General features: G+C 39.2%; 2 protein-coding genes across 2 annotated transcripts in view; one reads left to right on the top strand and one right to left on the bottom strand.

Moving 5' to 3' along the window:
* Window positions 1-45: 45 nt before the first annotated feature.
* LOC139114398 (WD repeat-containing protein 76-like) lies at window positions 46-13,542 on the bottom strand. The gene is made up of 15 exons (XM_070676116.1): window positions 13,429-13,542; window positions 11,623-11,734; window positions 10,906-11,148; window positions 10,219-10,305; window positions 9,838-9,914; window positions 9,436-9,559; window positions 8,792-8,931; window positions 7,916-8,069; window positions 6,471-6,635; window positions 5,741-5,877; window positions 5,263-5,364; window positions 4,644-4,799; window positions 4,046-4,111; window positions 3,611-3,713; window positions 46-2,473 (listed from the first exon to the last, which is right to left on the bottom strand). Exons 2-15 carry the CDS (start codon window positions 11,716-11,718, stop codon window positions 2,324-2,326), a joined length of 1,800 nt encoding a protein of 599 aa, XP_070532217.1. The 5' UTR covers window positions 11,719-11,734; window positions 13,429-13,542; the 3' UTR covers window positions 46-2,323.
* LOC139114400 (guanine nucleotide-binding protein G(i) subunit alpha-3-like) overlaps window positions 13,082-22,340 on the top strand; it is a 34,144-nt gene continuing 24,885 nt past the window's right edge. The window contains exon 1 of the mRNA XM_070676117.1: window positions 13,082-13,164. The gene's annotated coding sequence lies outside the window, so the exon portion shown is untranslated. The remainder of the gene's footprint in view (window positions 13,165-22,340) is intronic.

Raw genomic sequence — 22,340 nt, 5'->3', positions numbered from 1 at the left:
ACTTCAGCATAGCTCAGAATGAGGATATCGAAGACAAGTACACACTGCCTTGTGGATGATGTTTTATTTATCAATTTCATAAAATAGATTATAATCCACATATATTTGTTCGATAACAAATGAAACAAAGAAAAATAAAACATTGGTAAGTTACAAAAATGTGAGCAAAGGATTGCATCATCACCTGTACTACAAATAAAACATGTTGAGTGGGGAAATATGACCTTGAAAAACATTGGTAAATAACAAATAAGTAATGTGAACACTATTGAATTCAGAGAAGCAGTTTTTTGGTTTGGTAAGTGTTATTGATTCCTTTGCGATAAAGCAACTTCTGAACTGAAAATCTAAGATGAGAAAGTCCAATAATTATGACACCTGACCAATTTCTTGGGCGGAATTTTTTTATTTATTTAGTCCATCATCCACAGGGTGCTAGCCCATTTACAGGATGAGGTACCAATAACCCACTACCCCAATGGAGCACTGAGGAGTAAAGTGCCTTGCTCAAGGGCACAACACCGTGCTAGAGTCTCGAATTCACCGTCCTCTGACAGTGAATCCCCTACTGTAGATCTACTGGGACTTGAACCAGGTCTCGAATTCACCATCCTCTGATAGTGAGTCCGTTACCCTAACCACTGGTCCACGGTGCCTCCATAAAATGCCTTTTCTTGACAAAACTTCAAAAATGGCAGAACTTCAACAACGTACCAAGTAGAAGGCATTGTACCATGGCAGAAAAGTTAGGAAAGAAAGATATTTCAACACTACTGACCATGCTTTTAGTTTATTTTTCCTTTATCGTTTGCCTGTTATCGTTTCCTTCGAGGTAAGCGATGCTAATATGTGGTAGCCAAGTTGTCATGTTAAACAGGGTAAAACAGTCCAACATTCAAAAATATTTTGTTTGAATAAATTTTTTTCACACTTTTTATTAAAAGTTATATGATTATTATATGAAAACTATATGATTAACAAGAAGGTATGTTTATATGTTACTTTTTTGTACTCAGTGTTTAACTCACAGGAAATAATCCATTTATGTTTTGTAGAAGAAAATGGCTGTATTTTACATTTATAAATCCCAAAGATAAATAGCTCTTAATGCTAGTATCTGTTGGCTACCCATTGTTGATCTCCACGAAAATTATACTGATAGTATTTAGACAATGAGAGAATTCGAGAGTGTAATGGGTGTGGGAACCTTGACGTAGTCTGTTACATTTAGCACTTATTACAGGAAGTAAGCTCCTTTATAACAGCTGCTGACAAATCAACAGACAACTTGCACAGAGCATTTACACTTCAAAAACAGTAATTTGAAGCATGCTTGCAGATAGACATCCACCGGGTCATGCAACGTGAGCAGCACATGAATTAGTGACATTCTGTGAGTTGCTGCAACATTACTGCAATACATTTGATACACAATCGATGCACAAGCTTATCATTTTTAACATACGCTGTCCCCAACCAGCCATTCTCTTGGTAAATGTTTAACAGAGCCATAGAACAATTCCCATAGACAAAGGAACATTTGTGAATGGTATTGTAGTCTATGTTCTTACAACACAAACTTGAAATTAAACTTGAATCGACAATACTGGTTGTGAACTCAGGATTTTCTTTTCCAGATTTTTAGCAGAACCTTTAGATTTTTAGGATTATGATACCAATCATGATAATACAAATCTTTGCTGCAGTGTATTCAGTGTTCAGAAAAAGTCCAAGAGCAATAGGAAATATGTCTCCGTTAAAAATGAATTTCGTACACAATCTTGCTAATAGACACTGAAGAAATGGCAGTGACTTCATTTTGAAGACAACTACAAAGGAAATATTTTTAAAGTTATGTTGGATTGCTTCAAATATACTCTATATAGTACTACAAATATATGCTTATATAAACCTTTGTCTCCCCATGTAAAGGTCAATTGCATAAATAACTCGAGGGCTACAAGCACCAACAAATTTTGGTAGACATTATTCCTTTTTGGTGCACGGCTTTAGAAAACTTTGCATAGCTGAATGTACGCAACAATACAACATATCCAGCGATTGGCTACTGACCCTACACATGACAGATCAGTAAAGAACGTTAGCCAATCACACTTCTTGTTGCTTTGGCAGTGATAAGTAGAGCTTCCATGCATTGGTCAACATGATCTTCGAAGGCTGCACTCAGTGCAGCATCTTTTCTTGTTTTGGGAGGTCCCTTTCTCTGTGACAAAGGTTCATGATAATACTGGTAGAGGTAAATATATTTTTTGTTAGAATGGGTCCTCCATCTTCGAGATCAGACCACCGGAGGAACTTGAGGCTACATAAAGATGTGCACACGTCCACTGGAGTTTCCACCGACGAGGATGTTTCTCGTCGGGTGGAATGCATTAATGGAACACACTGAGCCAAGGTTTTCCTCATCTTTGAAATTGTGTACATGATGGCAGTGTTCGTTGAACAACTCAATCTGGTTGAAAAGAAGAAAGGCAAGACTGTCAATATAATAGCACTGTTCAGTGTTACAGGTTCGCTAGTAAATAGGTGCATGCATGACATTCAAAACTTCTACTTAAAATGCAGACAACTGTTAATCAGTGTTGCATACATGACTTTTGTTAGAGCTTGTAGTATGAGCTGATGTCTTTTCAAGTGTTCATTAGTACTACCAGCATTCACCTATTTCTTGTATTTTTCATCTTTCTAGCACAATTTCCAAGATTTAATCTAGATTTGCTGACAAATATTTATTATTTATTTTTGCATATTAATAAGAAAAACATGGGATTTGTATCGGACCTGATTATATTTAATGTATCAGTTAAAGAAATTAATAAAGTTGTATGCTAATTTCATGATTGATTAACAGTTCTAATGGAGTGGCTTTTTTAATTACTTTTTAACAAATGTACATATACTGATTCTCTTGTCTGCTACTATAATTCTATCCACTGGTTTTCTTCAGTTGAGGGAAAAACAAATTTGACTGTACAAGAATATTTTCATATCATATATTCGTTCTTCATATAATATACATGTTGAAAATTTGCACACTGAACTTGATATTCAGTGAGGGTAAAAAGGAAGCTCATTCCTGTATTCTTATCGCCATAAACTTAACTTGATCCCTGACATTACAAAAATACAGGCCTTCCACTAAATTACTCCCAAGAATCATCAACATGAGAAAGGTATCTCTTTCAGTAATACTACACATGAAATTTTTGGCTTTAAAGGGACAAAGTCGGCCATTTTTCATGAATTTTGTTTGATGCAAGATACTACTTATATTGTTTGACATGTTGAAAGCTAATGAATAAATGAGTGACCATGCATATATTCAACTCAGGTTTTAAACATGATACATGAAACTATTGCGATAATGAATTAGTGGTCATGACCATTAATTCATTTTTGCCATGATTTCATTTAATTTCTCTAAAACCGGGTTCCAATATATGCATGGTCACCCATTTACTCATTATCTTTCAACATGTCAAACAATATAAGTAGTATCTTGCATCAAACAAAATTCATGAAAAATGGGCGACTTCATCCCTTTAAAGGGATCACCAATCATAGAAAGACCATGGTTGTAGCAACATACCTGTCTTGGTCTACTCATACTTCCACAGACAAAGACATCCTCTCTGCTAGGATGCCACACTGCTTTAAATGGTGTCAACCAACGACCTACATGGTTATCATGCCTGTGACACAAAAAAAGACGCAAGTCAAACGGATGTTCACATGATAAGTGTAAATAGGCAACCAAACTATGATAGCCATTGTTGGCAACATGTCTAACCATGTACTCATCACCAAATCAGTGTTATATTTGGCACTGAAAACAAAAAATGTTATGGTTAGTCGTCAACACTTGGTCCAAAGAGAAAATTAAAGGCATTAAGTTAAAATATTGATCAACAGCTCACATTGTGTTCTGGTGGTTTGCTGTGTCACCTTTTGATGTGTATGTGAAGCTCAAATTATGTTTTTGAACCACTAGGTGTATCACTCGACTCTGACAGCACAAACTTACCTGACAGATTTCACCACCTCAGCTTCTACTTTCTTGCTGTTCTCTGTCGTTGAAAAATTTAGAACTCTGAAACCAGGTACAGAGATGAACAAAATGAGGCGGATATACTTTTTTCCATTGCAACACTGGGAGCTGCTTAAACAAAATTTCAAGTGACCTAATTTCTAAATTAATCTATCGTTTTCTATAAGGTAAGACAAGCAATTTCCTTGAGTGGAACATTCATGTACCGGTAGTTTCATTGAACCATCAATACATGTGGTTGCAATAAAGGGATGGTTAGCATGACAAAAACTTCAAGACAACATCCTCTGATTACTATTCTTACATGTATATAAGTGACGTAATAGTATAAAAAAAATCTATTCCTACAGATCATTGAGCAAGTGTCCTATCATACAGTCAAACAGTATTTATATTACTCCATGAAATACCATTTTCAGATTCTAGCACCAACCAATTACAATAAATGTAGATTAATTACTGGGGAATATGATTGAGTGATCAAAATGTCAAATGTGCAGGTACAGAAAATGTTCTTCATTGATATATTGAGGTTTTGAAAAATGTTTGACTGAATCTGACATTGCAGCTTTACCTGAGTCTGTCATCAAATGCTGTTGTTACTATCTTATTTCCAGTCAGTGGTGAGAAGAACGCAGACGTCACTGTCCTAGTGTGAGGTACGGACACCAGTGGTTTGTTACTTTTACCACCACCTTTCAGATTTCTGATGTCCCATACTGCAACAGTGCTATGTACACAACAAAAAGATATACAACATTTAGAATGAAAGATTTTTTATCAGCTTTAGTACTTATGAGGGAGACAAGTGATTTTCCATTTCAAACACACACCCATGTGTCACTGTATACAACAACTTTATGTCAGGAAATAACAATACATCTTTATAACAGGTGCATTGAAAAAGAGAAGCACACTTGAACTCCACAAGGTCACAATATAATAGTCAGGCAGGACTGCTGTTTAGAGGAAATATGAATGTCCTAGTACTACGACTGCCATAATATGAAAATAATAAAGTCAGAGATATTTTTGTTCTGATTTTGTCATTATGAGGTATCCATTTGTATAACACCATGCAAAGCTTTGTGCTTTGTAGTTCAAATGCAATGATGACAAAGAGTTAGCCATAATAATCATGTTTTCAGATTATTGACTCAAGTGTGGTGAGCATCAACGTTGACATATCTTACCTATCTGTGGATGCTGTCATCACATAATGTCGTTGAGTTGGATGTACATTGACTGTCTTCACACTACGGTGGTGTACTCCATAGACATTCTCCGCTACTTTGCTGAAATTGCATTATACAAAACAACATTCGCATTAAATACAATTGGTCCATCTTTCCTTTCAGAGAGGTGTACATGTATTAGGCCACAGCCTGTAATCATACATATCACAGACAGCTTGTACTGTACACACGAGTAACTTTACTTCTGCAAATGTATCTGAGGACTTCTCCATATCTCGGTGTCAAAGCATCCAAACTTGACATGCATTGGTAACTTGAACTCCAACTTGAAAATCACATTTTTCAAACCATGGCACACTGCCAGTTCTCTGATCATCACAATTTCAAGGTAACACTGAAACAAGATACAAAGATAACACTATGAGGTGACAAATGAAAAGAACAGAGACAATGTTGGTGCCATATGTCCACTCACTTGTTAGATCTGGTGTCCACGATAGCAATGCTACCCTCTCTGTTCATCATTTGACCGACTACAAGTTCACTGCCATCTTCAGAAAGGAAGTCAAGATAACTATACCACACATCGAAACCATATGTAGCAGCACAGACCTGTACAAACATGTCATCAGATTGTTTAGATTAGATGATAAAGTTAACATGCAGAGTCCAATCTTTCTTTCTTTTCTTGGTCCAAGGCTAAAAAACTGTTCCGATGTTTTTAACGTGGCAAAATTATCACAAATGCAGGCTGGATATACACAGAGACTTGGCATGTGGTATCACAGACTGACTGCTATAGTTAACACCAATTACGAATTTTTTCTGAGGGAAAGGACACTCGATTGAAGTGTAAGTAAACTCTAATTAATATTGGTGTGAGGAGTAAAAGTCTGTAAAAAAGTATGTACATGTACACTAATAGACTGAAAGATTTAAAAGTCTGTAAAAAAGTATGTACATGTACACTAATAGACTGAAAGATTTCTTGCTTGAGGGCGTCCTTAAGCCTTGTACACCGATTGCTCTCTCAACATCATTATGATCTTTGAAACATCTTTCGAGTCTGAACTCATTCAACAATAAGTAATCTACTCAGCCACACTATGTAACAGAGAGTGGGATCACTTGCACGTCAGTGAGTCGGGAGAAGGCTGAACTCAGGATGTTAAACCACAAACACATTGGGCAGCAAAGATGCATACCTCATTAAAGACCATCTTGTTGAAGTCACCACACCTCACCGTACCATCATAACTGCAGGAGTATATCTTGTCAGGCTGTTGCTTTGGCAGTGCCAGACAAGTGATTGGACGGGAATGTGGCTCAAATGCATACACACCGTTGTCTGCCGTCTTGCTCTTCGCACCCTGTGTCAAAAAAAATGTTCTTAAAATTAGGCCTTCTGTGTAGCAAATATCTAAGGAATCTCCCATCAATGGCTTCCCAAATCAAAGTCAATGTGTTGCACTTTGCCATCATATCATCATCATCTCACTCCATACTACTGTAACCACCACCCCAACCAATACCTCCTGACAGATTTTTGAGTCTGTGAATGTGTGTTTTGATGACAAAGTACCAGTATATTGTTCAAGAGGCTAGGAAATCCAGTGCTTTGCAGTACTGCACGGCTGCCTATTTTGCCTGGACAACCGAATGTTCCTTTAGGACCTTGTCAAGTATGCTGCCACGGAAGTACCTGACAGAGTGTACCATTATTATTTAGGGGCAATTGATGGTCGTGAGGGACTGAATACGCGTACTTATGTAAGGGTACCAGCAGTAGACAAAGTGCACTCGTGGCAGTAGTTGTTTTAATGGTATATCATTTTTGGAGGATTGAAAAAGAAGTCATAGACAGTTTGTTTCTTTCCAATTACTGCAAGAATACCACTAGCACTGAAGGCCATGAGACCAGTGACCGTCTTTTGAGAAATTGTACCATTTCTGAAGATGTGAAAGACATATAAATAACCCGTTCCCATACAGGATCTCTTGAACTAATACATTGTTGAACTTAGTTCAGAGTGTTGAGAAGAATTTATGACTTATTGAACTTGCACTGAGTTATAATTGGCAAAAGTGTTGTCTAACAGCTAATTCAGGCCCTGACACCTTTTGGGACCCCTAAAAAATAATGGTACAGTCCGCTAGGTACTTCCATGGCAGCATACTTGACAAGGTCCGTTCCTATATTGGTGGTTTGGATATGTTGACAATGTGGGCTACGAGGTGACTACACAATAGATAATTATACATCGCTGTGAGATCACCAAATCTACACAGTCTTCAGACTATTAATTTTCACTTCCCAGCAGGTACATGTAAAAAATCAATACAACATGATGGCTAATGAGGTGGAATAACATCTGTTGGATATCCCTTCCATATTGGGACCAAGCGCGAGACTAAACACACCGTAAATTGTAATCGGGTTAGTTTTATGTTATTAGTTGTAGATTGTTAAGACGTCCATACATGAACAAAAATGCTATGAATTAACCTTTACCCTGATACCTGCATGTACATGTATGTACAAAAGTCACGGTAACATTCACTGAATAAATCAGTAAACAGTGATCAAATTGTGTCTTTGTATTATGCACCTTACATGGATGTTAAATTTTCAAGGGAAGTAAATACATACCACATCCCACAGACCAAGACTGCCCCACTTGCCACCGGCAAAGACCAGAGTTTTGGAGACTGATGGATGAATAGCGATGGAGAATATTCTGTCCGGAACCACTTTAGCCACACGGTCCTCTGTGATGGTCATCTTGGACACTTCACCAAGAAATCTTGACAGTAAAAACAGACGTGGTATACTGGCTATCAATTTACATGTTGTGTGGTGAAACTTATGCTGTGGCGCGTGTCTGACAGATCAGTATCAAATGAAGAACTCAAAAGTATGTTTGAGTTTTTGGTGAGTTTTTGGGTGAGGGTTTCATACCAAAACTTCTGATAATAAGGGATGAGTTTCATTTCACTCTCACATCAAAATCTTCGAAAAAGTCCATAATTTTACAATTTTTACAAGATGAAGAATCTGGCAAGACTTCAGGAATTGTTTTTATTCATCTTACATTGAAATCCTTCCTCCCTAATTTGCTTTGATTAAAGATTTGCTTCGTAGGTAAATACAATGTGGTGGGTTAAATATTGTAGTAAGCCTGAACCGGTGACGAAATAATCTGTGGTAGAGAAGGCTTCTGTCTGCACAGCACACTGTGGTAAACTTTCTTGGACAATTGCACAATAATTGCTACTTCAAAAGAACTGGAGATTGTGTATTGTAATCATGGTGAGCTATGGACTTTGATAGGTATGGTGAGACTATTTTTTACCAGGTTTGGCCTTAGTATCCACGAAGCAATAACAGCAAACGGCAGATATGAAGCTGTAGTTTCCCAATCATGGACCTTCCCTATCCTTTCTTGCCTAAAGCTTATTGCATAACATTTGCAAGTCAAGTATATTACCTTTGCATAACATTTGAAAGTCAAGTATATTACCTTACCTGTCAAGTTCTGGTGTGTTCTTACAGGGCTTGATGTCAGTGTCACAGAGCGCTGTGACTGCATTCTGAAAGACAGCAGACTCCTTGCTGTCTTCTACATTACTCGGCTTCACTTCCATTGGCCCTGATGGTTTACGAGGCTGTAAGCACAGAGACATACAAAGTTAATGGATAGTCTCAGAAATTTTACCCCAGCTAGGTGTGACAGGTATCACTTTTGCTCATAGTACAACGGCTAAATATTTGGTTCCATTCATCTTTCGGTAAAAGCACACCATTACACACTGGCTTTTATGATATACACCAGAAAGGATGCGAGCGCCTGCCATGGCCACATACATTTTCGGCTGGGCACACAAATTTCAGTTGCCTGCCTGATATGCACATATGTTGATGTTGGGTCTGCTGAGATTTGGACAAGGTACACAGTGTGTGTGATGATATTATTATCAGGGTATTATAATATTTTGATTGGGCAGGCAACTTTGAAAATTACCTGTACAAAGTGAAAGAAATATCAATACTTTTCATATCATGAGCTTAGCTCTGTAACTTTGGAAATAGTTTTAGTAACACATGCCATAACATTTCCATTCAAATTTTTCGTCCATTTTTAACCACATCCAGTTTATCTCACAACTTACATGTCTTTCCGGCTCTGGTTCAGGTTCCTTGGGTACTTCAGGCAGTGGAGTACCATGTGGATCTAGTCCCCGAATCCGTAGTGATGGCATTCGTCTTGGCAACGGCTCTGGTGCCTTTGGTTTACTGTGTTCAGAAAGAGATTGACACAAACCATAGAACAGTCAACTATAAAGATTTCGCACAACTCATGTTTTTTTTAAATTAATTTTCCGTGGTTCCACAACAGCCCTATTCATAACCCTGTCCCAATCTCCTGCACATCCAAAAAAAATATTTACCTCCATTTTGCTTTTTTTTTCATGGTATTACACAAGTGCCCGTGGCCTACAAGTATGCAATGTACAGTATCACTATTGTTGGTGTGATTTCACTCCTTATAATGACCTCTGACCTTTCCTTACCTTTTCAGTCCGTTTCTGCTTGGTTTTTTCACATCACTCTTTGGCTGACCAAAAGAATCTCGTAGTTTTGCCTTTGCCTGTCAATGAAATGCACAAGTGTAATTTAGTAATCTCACGGCCTTTTCTTCTAGACCCATATTTCTTTCCGTAGGATGGAAGAAAGCTGATGAGATATTACTGTTGTTTCTTTTCCGATGTACATTTTCACTTGGAGAAGATGCCAGGACCAGTCTAAGCCTTGCGCACATGTAGCAAAGAGAATAAACACTGGCCCATCTCTCTGATCAATTATTTATCTTCAATGATGTCTAAATTGACTTTTATTACCTCAGGAAGGTTAGTTAACAATTTCTAAAAGCGTCTAAAAATAAACACTTTTACCTGAAAAATTCCCAGTTCTGCAAACAACTTGGCATTCTCTTGAATATTCTTCAGTCTCTTCCTTTCATAGGACATGCCGTCACCTTCCTGCGCGGAGAACAAAGGAGTAGCAATACCGTTCCTATTATCATGTACATGTATACCACATACATATACTAGTACAACTGTTCCCGTCTGATAGATTGGCAAAGTGTGGCTGCTTTCAGTGTCACACTTCAAAGTGTCTCCATTTACTGTTCGAAAACTTGTCCCTGTCATTTAAGAATCAGTGCAACAACTGGATTTTTTTCTTCCATTATCTCTTCATAAACATGGTACCTTAGAAGAGAGGTTTTCAAACTGGGAACATGTTGGTTATAATGCCAGTAACTCTGTAAAAGATACATGCAAGTCATATAGCTCAGAGTTTTCACCATCTCAGAAGTACTCAACCCTATCTTCAGAGAACTATTCATATTACAAAGTAATACTTAAACTAGGTACAATGTACAGTATGTAGTACAATGTTCCTGAAATATTCTTAATTATGCCAAATGTATCATTGCACAAGAATTACTTGGTGTCAGATATACTTTTGTAAACATGCCACATTCAAACAAGTCATAGAGACATCAAGAGTTGATATGTCTGCCCAATGTCATGTAACACATTCAGTATAATTAACCCTCTTTTATCATCATGACGTACCTCATCACTGGAATCACAACTCATATCATCTGACTCTCTCTCCTCTTTCACTCTCTCCATGGCATTCATCTCTTCCTTTTTCACCATGGCAACTGAATTGTTGTTGTTAGTCGAGGCATCTCCTTTCACCTCTTTCTTGACTTTGAGATCGTCTCCATTTGTGATATTCTCCATGGCTATGACATCTTTGACTGCAAAGACCTTTCTTAACGACCTTCTTGGTTCTGTCCTGACTCTCTTATCCTATTGATATGCAAAGTAGGAATATTCAACAGTGAAAATATTATACTGCCACAATGGATTATTGTCACTGTAGTAACTGAAATGGAACATGCATCTTGAAGATTACCAACAGACAGACAAGACTCTTTTGGTGTGGACTTAATCACACACCACAGTGTCACCACACAATGTGGTAGACACAAAGCATGACATCATGTGAAAGAAAACTTTGCTTGTGAAATAAGGTGTATTTTATATGACAGAACCTGCTGTGCTACTGCTGACAAATGAATTTTAGTTCAGTCTAGAATTCAATTGTCGTAGGACATTATTCACATATACTGTATATTAAGCTGCCTTGAATACTGAGCATCTCACATGATTTTTGGAGTACCAACTTGTAAGAAAGTTAGACACTATATTTTCCAAACCACTCAAAATGAGGAACATGTGTCAAAGTTACTGCTAGTTGAGCTTTGAATGTTGTACACATACATCTTGCAATCCCTGTTTCACCCTTTTTGCCACATTTTTCTCACTGTTGACAGAGCCGACCCTCTTCCTCTTACTCATCTGTGTTGCACCAATCATGTTAGATGATAAAGATCTGTGGGTGAAAAACAGAGCAATCATGTCACTCACTAATGAATAATGTGACCGTCAGGGTTTGAATGTTCACATTCCTTATAAGCTTTCATCTGTGCAGATGAAGTCTAACTGTAAACTTAACCACACCTTTATGCCCCCCAAAATATTTTTACGTGATGCAACACCAACTGAATCGGGGCTACATCACAGGCTTTCGACTCAATGCAAGTAAACTGTCAAACTGCCACAGATGCAATCAGTGGCAGCTTGACGGTTTGCTTGCATTGAGTTGAAAGCCTGTGGGCTATATTGTGAGGTCTGCACCCAGTAGTACATTGCAGTACTTGGTAACTGGTCGTTTCGGCACCAAGTTGTTTCGGCCTCTCAATTTCTGGCCCCAAGTGATTTTGGCACCGCAACCCAAGACGTTTCGGCATCCCTGTTTTGATTTTTTTTCAAACTATTTAGTAATTGACTGACCCGTCACATTGTAAGTGTGACCTTTGCGTTCTGACCAGTACTTTTATGTGCATTTTGTGCGACTTTTACCATGCTGTTTCGTCACCGCTTTCAAACTTTTGCCCTGTCGGCAGCTATTGCTATCGATAAACCAATGTGTCACAGATTTGAAAATGACATGAAGCTTTTTCTTGCAGTCTCTTACCATGTTATAACAAAAATTAAAGCATGTATGTGAATGTAGTTGACACTTTACTTTTAGTACTTTGTTTTGTAACATTACGGCCCCAGCACTATGGTACCCACAGGTAGCCTTGAGCGGTACCGAAACGTCTTGGGTCAAGGTGCCAAAATGACCTGGGGCCTGAAATTAGGAGGCCAAAACATCTTGGGCTGAAATGACTTGGTGCCGAAACGTCTAGAACCGTAGTACTCTACCTCCTGAATCAGTGTTCTACCTCAGCTTTTTGCGGTATTGCATAGATACATGTCCTCATATTGAATTTACAGTGTGGGGAGGTGGGGGGCGTCACTGCATGGATTTGGGCTTTATTGAATTTGATTAAAGAGCGTACATCCCGGATGTGCATTCACACACAGGCGATGGAAAGGCCTGCCCCGAAATTTTGAAACAGGACTCATTAAGCCCCACGGTCCTTTAGACTCAGAGCCTCCAGCAGCGGTTAGGACACCGTCGTGGCACAGGTGCCTGGAGTTGCCAGTGTAGTATACATCTCTATGTATACTACACGGCAACTCAAATCACCTGTGGTAAATGGAGGTCCTGTGATGTGATTGTGTATGAAGTGAGCTCTCGTTCGCCTGTACACTTGGCTTGGCGCCTGCCTTGCGACCATATCTACCGCCATCTACCCAATGCAGTCATATTGTACTAGTAGTCATTAAACTTAGAACAATAGACGCTGGGACTGTAGTAGAGCTGACTAGGGCACCGAAGAGAAAATTTAATGACTGTCGAAGAGCAATGCTGTAAGTTGTCATATCACTGTTGCAATTTTGTGGAGTGAATGTGTGAACGATCACCATATGATGCCTGTCACTGTCAGAGTCATGTCAGACACCCGGGTGAGACGTCAGTTAACGTTTACTAGTACTACTGAAGTCTGAACTAAGACAACGTCTTGGTTGACTAGCATTGAACCAATGCAATACACATTCCAGGAAAAACACCTTGTCAGTTTTTATGTTATATGTGAATGCCAACTTATCAGCTAGGAAAACAGTAAAACCTACCCGAGTAGCGTGCTTTGCTCCGAGAATCACTCCGACTGTAGTTGCTTGAAAATGGTTGCAGTTGTTTTGTAACTGGGCTGTTTTCACACGTTGAATACACGACGATGCTGAAGTTATTTTCGTATTCGTTTTCGTATTCGTTTTCGTATTCGTATTCGTATTCGTATTGGAGTCACTGACAGAAATTGTTATTTTTAGTCCAGGTTTCGTTCGTATTATACAAAAGTTCTGTCTTTACAGAACTTAAAGTGCTTTTTATATGACAATATATCAATACTTCAATATTTGAGAATGTAAGTTGAAAAAGATCCAATCTTTTTAGGCCCTAGATTGAAAGATATCGTTGCTATAATTAGAGGAGAGATTTTAAAAACAAACGGCCAGTACACAGGCACTCCTTAGCTGGGTAGTCTGTTGAATAGATCGATGTTCGGTTCGATCTATCGATCCCGTAGTCGATATGCGCGCCATTGTAACCAAAATACTCACTAGGTTATAGTGGCGGGCATACTGACCACGGGATCGATAGATCGAGCCGAAAATCGATCTATTTAGCAGACTACCAAGCTAGCGCCTGTGGGCCAGTAGTAGTCTTTGGAGGAAAGATTTTTTAAACAAACATCATTTTCGTATTCGTATTCGTATTCGTTTTCGTATTAGCTTTATCATATTATTCTGTTGACATCATTAGTATCGATAATGGAAATTTAGCTGACCCGCCCAATTTGACGAGTTGTAAACTTAAAAGGTAATTTTCTTGTTTTAAACTGATATCTCTGAGAAAGTGATCGTCATAACGACAGTGAATGCAGGGCTCAACGTTATCGCATGCCCCTAAGTCGATGACATGATGTCGCAAAGAAAATATCATCTCATATGATGTGGGAAAGCGTCATAAAAGAAAACGAGATGAATAAAATGGTATCATAGGCCTATGTCCCGATCGGTACATTTGTTTCCCTAATAAAGATTAAATTAATGTGTGACCTGTTGTCAGAGTCTTTATTTCAGTACGGCCCATCTCTTTTTCTTTCCTTGCGTTTGCGTCAACTGTCATTGCCAGAACATGTTGATCAACTTGCGTTATGATAAGATACACTAGAATGCATGGAAATTAATTTGTATCGCGAAATATCGAGAAATACCTGTATTCTATGATAAATAGACTTCAGCTAGTCTAGTAGCTGTCGCAACTGGCTCGATCGGTTTCCGTCATTTGTTACTGTGCGATCCAGTTTTAGTGTTACGCAGTTTGCCCCGCTCTACAACTCCGTTCTGCAGGTCACTCCGAAAACTTTCAGCAGTACTATTTTGGGGGACCAATTAAGCCGCTAGCCGTAGATAGCTCCTTTTTTCAACAAAAACTCTGAATAGAAATGCAGCAACTATCAACTTTCGATAGATATTTTGTAGGCAAGAGAACAAAACTCAAAGGTATCTGCGCATTTAATCCTAGCTGTGATATCGCAGCGGTACTTGTGGCGTGTATCGAACTCGCTCGGGTCATTGAGGTCATCGCCACAGTCCCATCCATGGTCTGTTCTCTTTTACCTCCATGGTTCTACATAATTGCAGTCGCTACCCGGCAGATTTGCCATGATATTTCAACAAAGTTGCTTGCTATTTAGATCTAGCTGAAAAACTAAAACCTTTATGAAACAGGATAATCCAGTCCAAGCTTGATGAAATCGATGCTTTGATCTGCTTTCCAAAGGACGATTTCCGGAAATGGTCTAGCCGGTCACATGCCACTAAACGCAAATATTCATTACGCACGTGAACGCATGAAACATGTTGCAGTTACTGGTTGCTTGTTTTCCCTTGTCAGCTATATTTTGATGACATTTTATGCTGGGATTATGATTGGTTCATTTGAAATGATGTGACAGCATTAAAACTGCTTCTGATACTTGATTGGATTGTAGTAAAATTTATTATTAAATTCATGGGATATTTTGACAGATCATTCAAGATAACATCAGCAGACACATTGGCAGCGCTGTGCAGAGGAGAGAACGCGCTCAAACCTTTGAGTAACTCCGCTCAACGGCTATGCTTATTCAATGCGTATTTTGTGGGTCGTGGCCTTTCAGGACAATGCTCCGTGAACACTGAGCGAATATATGTTGTATTTGATCACGTATACGGTATGGAGAAATGTCTTGAAAAAATTCAGTCGCAATCTCATAAAATTTGGTCACCTATGCGACTGAAAATGGTCGCTACTTTGAGCCCTCATTGAATGTAATACATGAATTATCGGTCGGTCCGGTTTTATGTATAATATTGCTCACATCTTTACTCTGAAAGACAAACTACCTATTGTCATTGATTTATGTTACTTTCTCCCCTGTAGCAGCACGTACAACTTAGTCGTAACTTGCAATTTTGTAATTTTTGCCTTACCGCACTCCCTGAGTTTTGTAAAGTATTGTATTGTATTGTTATTATAATTTATTTCAGGTCTACGTAGAGCCATATCAAAATCAAGTAAAATACTTGAAATACAAATTGTAAATGGATATGATCATTCTAAGTGAGTCCAAAAGGATGACCGGATATAACAATTTTCACATTTTTTTATTCAGATGGTTGTCCTAGACAAGTCCCCCGTTCATCATACCTTTCAACAGTCACCCGTTTTGCAGCGCCTCATAAAAATCTGCCCTCCCCGCAAAACAATGGTACAGTCCAGGGCAGCTCCTTTGCATCCGCTCTCACGAGTCCCATTACTTGGCACTGACCAACTGATTTCGGGGTGCATCCAGCTGTCCGGTCAAGAGACATTGGCAAGCGAAGATGCTGCCTTACCAGATCCCAACCGATTTTAAGTATTTTTTTTCAAATAAAATGAAGTGAACAAAATTCTTTAAAATCTACAAATGTAAATTTATGTAAATTTAACCAAATTTGGCAGATGAAATTACTAATCAAATTATCACAATATTTAAACCTCAGTAAATATCGTATATTGCACGTTTCATATCTGAAATTTGGACTAAAAATAAAAAATTTTGTCAGTGACTCCAATACGAATACGAATACGAATACGAAAACGAATACGAAAACGAATACGAAAATAACTTCAGCATCGTGAATACACGCGCCTTATGCAACTACACGACCCCCCAAGCTGCTGAACAAAAATACAACAAGTGTCGCTTATCGAGTTCCCGCCATTTATTACCGCAAACAGAAAACGAAGCTTCAGAAGGAGTGTATCGTAGTGTTGATGCTAAAATTCAACGTAATGCAGTTTAATGCGTATTAACAATACTTATTACCGGATTTTAAAAGTGAGCGTACACAGTAAAATGTGTTTTATCGCGTATTCATGCTTCACCGTACCTCACCGTAGTTGGCGCATTTCAAGATTGGTTGAATTGCTGAGTTTTTCAATCTCCTGACTATGGAAGACCGGTCACGACATGCGACATGCGACCTGCGACTTCAAAACTGCGACCTGCGTCCCGCGAGTTTGAAACATGCGACCTGCGACTTCGGCATTTAGACCTAGGTGTAACCTGCGACTTCACAACAGCGACCTGCGTGTTTGTCAAACTGCGACCTGCGACTTCACAACTGCGACATGCGACAACAACACGTAACGCTTCATGGTGTTTTCCTCAGTATTAGATTGGAGGCGTCTTGCGTGAACTTTAATCCTTTGAGCGCCAAAGTCGAATTTTGTCCCCTTTATATAATAAACCCCTGTCAATTTTTCTCCAATTTTTGCAAAAAATTTTGTGAAAAACCTGTAGCCAATGAAATGTGATGTCGATTTGGTCCAAAATTATCAAAAAATTACAGAAAATTCATACAATTGGTAAAATTTTGCACTAAAATTTTGGTGGGAGAAAATTACAGCGCTCAAAGGGTAAAACGTGGAAATGAGATTCAACGTTCAACATCGATCAATTAATAAGCCATTGCTTTCGCTTTGGTAAATCGTTCACCAGTCTGGCAAAACTCAATTCATGTACACACCAGTTCACTCATTTTCATCTGGAGAGACAATTTTATGACGGAAATGTTGACAGTCCGTGTTAATGCATGGAAAATAATATGCTACGTGATAGGCATTTATATGTTTATATTATAATTTCAAATTATTTTAGATATTCTTCGTCTGCCTTACCTCGCTTCTTTCCTTATGTTATCGACAAACCTTTTGATTTTTAGATATCTCTGGTATTTATCCTCATTTCACTGTGGTATAACCATCTAGCTGTCTGTTTAATTCATCAGTTGTCCCCCCTGTATCATAACTGCGTCAGTGTCCGTATTGCAAACATTCGAATTTTCAGTTATTGTCGTTCATTTTCTAACATTTCCAGTTTTGTTCCAATTCTCCAGTGATTGATCATCGGATGTTGCCATCTTTTCGTCTAATTTCATTTTTACTTTTCGTCAAAAAATCGAATTGATCCAACTTTTTGTTCATTTGGAAAAATAAAAATATCTTACTGGTTAACTTCGGACTACATTTGTCTACACAAATAACATATGCAAAGTAAAGCAGTTAAAATAATACTGATATTGACAGAAGTGCAATCCAAACATATTTGCTAACCATGAATAGCCAGTGACCGACTTTCTTTATAGATAACGCGAGTTAAAACTGTAAAACAGGACATAATTAACCCTCCTACAATCCTATTTTCAGTGTTTAAGCCTAATATGTACATACTATAATATGTACATATTATTTTTTGTGTGTATATAATATTTAAGATCATGTAGGCAGAAGGTTCCAGAAACTATTAAACACTGGTGTAGACGTTTAAAAACCCTATTGCTATTGCATTATTTCAGATCAGTTTGCCTTTCGTAAGAAGGAAAATAAATTTGTGCTCTTCGTTTGTGGAATTCTCTACCGTCACAGCTTCATGCACTTCTATCGCTGGTTGAATTCTTTCGCTGGCCGATTTTGCGTAGGCCAGCGGTGCGAAAATAATGCTCTGGTCGCGAGAATGCGGTAAACCGGCTGTTTTAATATAGTGCAATGGTGTCCCTCGTGTTTTTCAGGCTCGTGTTCAGAGCAATGGTGCGAACAAATCAAGACTGATATCGCAGTTTGACAAACACGCAGGACGCAGGTCGCTGTTGTGAAGTCGCAGGCTATAGGCCTACACCTTGGTCTAAATGCCGAAGTCGCAGGTCGTATGTTTCAAACTCGCAGGACGCAGGTCGCAGTTTTGAAGTCGCAGGTCGCATGTCGCATGTCGTGACCGGTCTCTCATAGGAAACATTAAAAGTGTCTAAATCTGGAAACTATGGAAGACCGCGCGTCACGACATGCGACATGCGACCTGCGACTTCAAAACTGCGACCTGCGTCCCGCGAGTTTGAAACATGCGACCTGCGACTTCGGCATTTAGACCTAGGTGTATAACCTGCGACTTCACAACAGCGACCTGCGTGTTTGTCAAACTGCGACCTGCGACTTCACAACTGCGACATGCGACAACAACACGTAACGTTTCATGGTGTTTTCCTCAGTATTAGATTGGAGGCGTCTTGCGTGAACTTTAATCCTTTGAGCGCCAAAGTCTATTTTTGTCCCCTTTATATAATAAACCCCTGTCAATTTTTCTCCAATTTTTGCAAAAAAAATTGGGAAAAACCTGTAGCCAATGAAATGTGATGTCGATTTGGTCCAAAATTATCAAAAAATTACAGAAAATTCATACAATTGGTAAAATTTTGCACTAAAAGTTTGGTGGGAGAAAATTACAGCGCTCAAAGGGTAAAACGTGGAAAGGAGATTTAACGTTCAACATCGATCAATTAATAAGCCATTGCTTTCGCTTTGGTAAATCGTTCACAAAGTCTGGCAAAACTCAATTCATGTACACACCAGTTCACTCATTTTCATCTGGAGAGATAATTTTATGACGGAAATGTTGACAGTACGTGTTAATGCATGGAAAATAATATGCTACGTGATAGGCATTTATATGTTTATATTATAATTTCAAATTATTTTAGATATTCTTCGTCTGCCTTACCTCGCTTCTTTCCTTATGTTATCAACAAACTTTTTGATTTTTAGAAATCTCTGGTATTTATCCTCATTTCACTGTGGTATAACCATCTAGCTGTCTGTTTAATTCATCAGTTGTCCCCCCTGTATCATAACTGCGTCAGTGTCATTGCAAACATTAGAATTTTCAGTTATTGTCGTTCATTTTCTAACATTTCCAGTTTTGTTCCAATTCTCCAGTGATTGATCATCGGATGTTGCCATCTTTTCGTCTAATTTCATTTTTACTTTTCGTCAAAAAATCGAATTGATCCAACTTTTGTTCAGTTGGAAAAATAAAAATATTCTTACTGGTTAACTTCGGACTACATTTGTCTACACAAATAACATATGCAAAGTAAAGCAGTTAAAATAATACTGATATTGACAGAAGTGCAAACATATTTGCTAACCATGAATAGCCAGAGACCGACTCAAGTTCTTTATAGATAACGCGAGTTAAAACTGTAAAACAGGACATAATTAAACCCTCCTACAATCCTATTTTCAGTGTTTAAGCCTAATATGTACATACTATAATATGTACATATTATTTTTGTGTGTATATAATATTTTAGATCATGTAGGCAGAAAAGTTCCAGAAACTATTAAACACTGATGTAGACGTTTAAAACCCTATTGCTATTGCATTATTTCAGATCGGTTTGCCTTTCGTAAGAAGGAAAATAAATTTGTGCTCTTCGTTTGTGGAATTCTCTACCGTCACAGCTTCATGCACTTCTATCGCTGGTTGAATTCTTTCGCTGGCCGATTTTTGCGTAGGCCAGCGGTGCGAAAATAATGCTCTGGTCGCGAGAATGCGGTAAACCGGCTGTTTTAATATAGTGCAATGGTGTCCCTCGTGTTTTTCAGGCTCGTGTTCAGAGCAATGGTGCGAACAAATCAAGACTGATATCGCAGTTTGACAAACACGCAGGACGCAGGTCGCTGTTGTGAAGTCGCAGGTTAGGCCTACACCTTGTAAATGCCGAAGTCGCAGGTCGCATGTTTCAAACTCGCAGGACGCAGGTCGCAGTTTTGAAGTCGCAGGTCGCATGTCGCATGTCGTGACCGGTCTTCCATACCTGACTGTGCCGCAGGCCAGCGAATGTGCGGGGACCTTGCGTTGATCCACAGTCCCTCCACACACAAGGAATGTGGTTGACCCTTGATATCCTACGGAACCCTCGACTAGTGCGTGGGTCAAAATCTACAGAGGCCTCTTTGCATGTAAAAATTTTGTCAAATCTTTTAACAGAAAAGTGGCAATATATTCTCATTTTGATGTAGGCCTAGGCCTATATAGCTTAGGTACCGTTCAGTTTTTACGGCCGGGGGGGGGGCCGGCAAAATCCAGGGGGGTCATCATAATTTTGGAATCCGCAAAGGGGGGGTCATCGCTTTTTCACTGGTAGGAAAGGGGGTCACCACATTTTCAAAAACATAATACCAACAATAAAGTTCACTTTATGCCATGGCCATGATCGACCCTCTTTACCGGCGGGCCGCCTTCGGCGGCCCTCTACAACTAATATACATTATGTATTACCCATGACCCTCTTAACGGGCAGACGCCTTTGGCGGCCCACTTCAATTAGGTTTACTTCATGCAATGGCCATGATTGACCCTCTTTACCGGCGGGCCCTTGGGCGGCCCACTACAATAAATATACATCATGTATTACCCATGACCCTCTTAACGGGCAGACGCCTTTGGCGGCCCACTCCAATTAGGTTTATGCATGGCATGCAATGGCCATGATTGACCCTCTTTACGGGCGGGCCGCCTGCGGCGGCCCCACTACAATAAATTGACTTTATGTAATACCCCACGGCAATCTTACGGTTAAATTCCCAATTGAAGCCGTGGCTTGTATTAGAAACATTTTTGAGGGACCCCTGGGATCACGCACTGAATAATGGTAATGGCCGCGCGCCTTCAGCGGCCCTGTCCAGTAAAGTCTACTTTATGCAATAGCCATGATTGACTCTCTTTACCGGCGTGCCACCTTTGGTGGCCCACTAGAATAAAGTTGACTTTACGTAATGGCCCATGACCCTCTTAACCGGAGGGCTGCCTTTGGCGAACCACTCCAAAAAAGTTTACTTTATACAATGTCCATGGACATGAGTTGTCTATGGAAATGAAGTTAAAAATTGCCTTACATTCATTCTTATTAACAGACGTTTCAATGGATGTGGCTGAGAAGTTTGTGGACTGGCATCGAATAAAGTGCGCCGCGTACCGGAGTTCAAATCCAAACCATACGGGTAAATTGACATATGGGTTTTGGTTATTTTTCGGGGGGGGGGGGTCATCAATTTTTTCGTCTGACAAAGGGGGTCATCTTTTTTTCACAAAAAATGCAGGGGGGGTCTATATTTTTTGAACACCGGCGACAAGATTTTGCCGGCCCCCCCAGGCCGTAAAAACTGAACGCTTCCTTAAAGCTATCCTCCTCCTCTAGCAAGATGTATTCGTCTATTCCTCAATGATTACCTATGATCTAAACTACTAAGCTACCTAACACTCGGATAACGGATTGTCGACCACCAAATCTTGGGAGGTGTGGGGTTTTAAACAGGGAAATATGCAGAGCAAATTTTTGAAAAAAATGGGAAAGGCATCAAAAAAATGTGAAAATTTGATTAAAAAAAGTTTGCATGCAACTAGTGTTTGGAGCGCATCAAAATGCTTGTCGGCTTTCAAACCGAGATGCAATATAATTGTTAATCCCCGGTTTCGAACAAGATCTTTCTATCCATCCGTCCATCCCTGACTAAATGCTAGCGTATCGTTTGCTCTGGGCAATGAGCCCGGGGGGGGGGGGTAACTCCCATAGATGGCTATACGGGGAGGGTCCGCGCGAAAGGGGTCGTTTTTTTG

This window comes from Ptychodera flava, chromosome 16 (assembly GCF_041260155.1).
Source record: "Ptychodera flava strain L36383 chromosome 16, AS_Pfla_20210202, whole genome shotgun sequence".
NCBI classification, from domain to species: Eukaryota; Metazoa; Hemichordata; class Enteropneusta; family Ptychoderidae; genus Ptychodera; species Ptychodera flava.
Note: the sequence above shows the minus strand (reverse complement) of the source record. Positions and strands in the feature narration are given on the sequence as shown.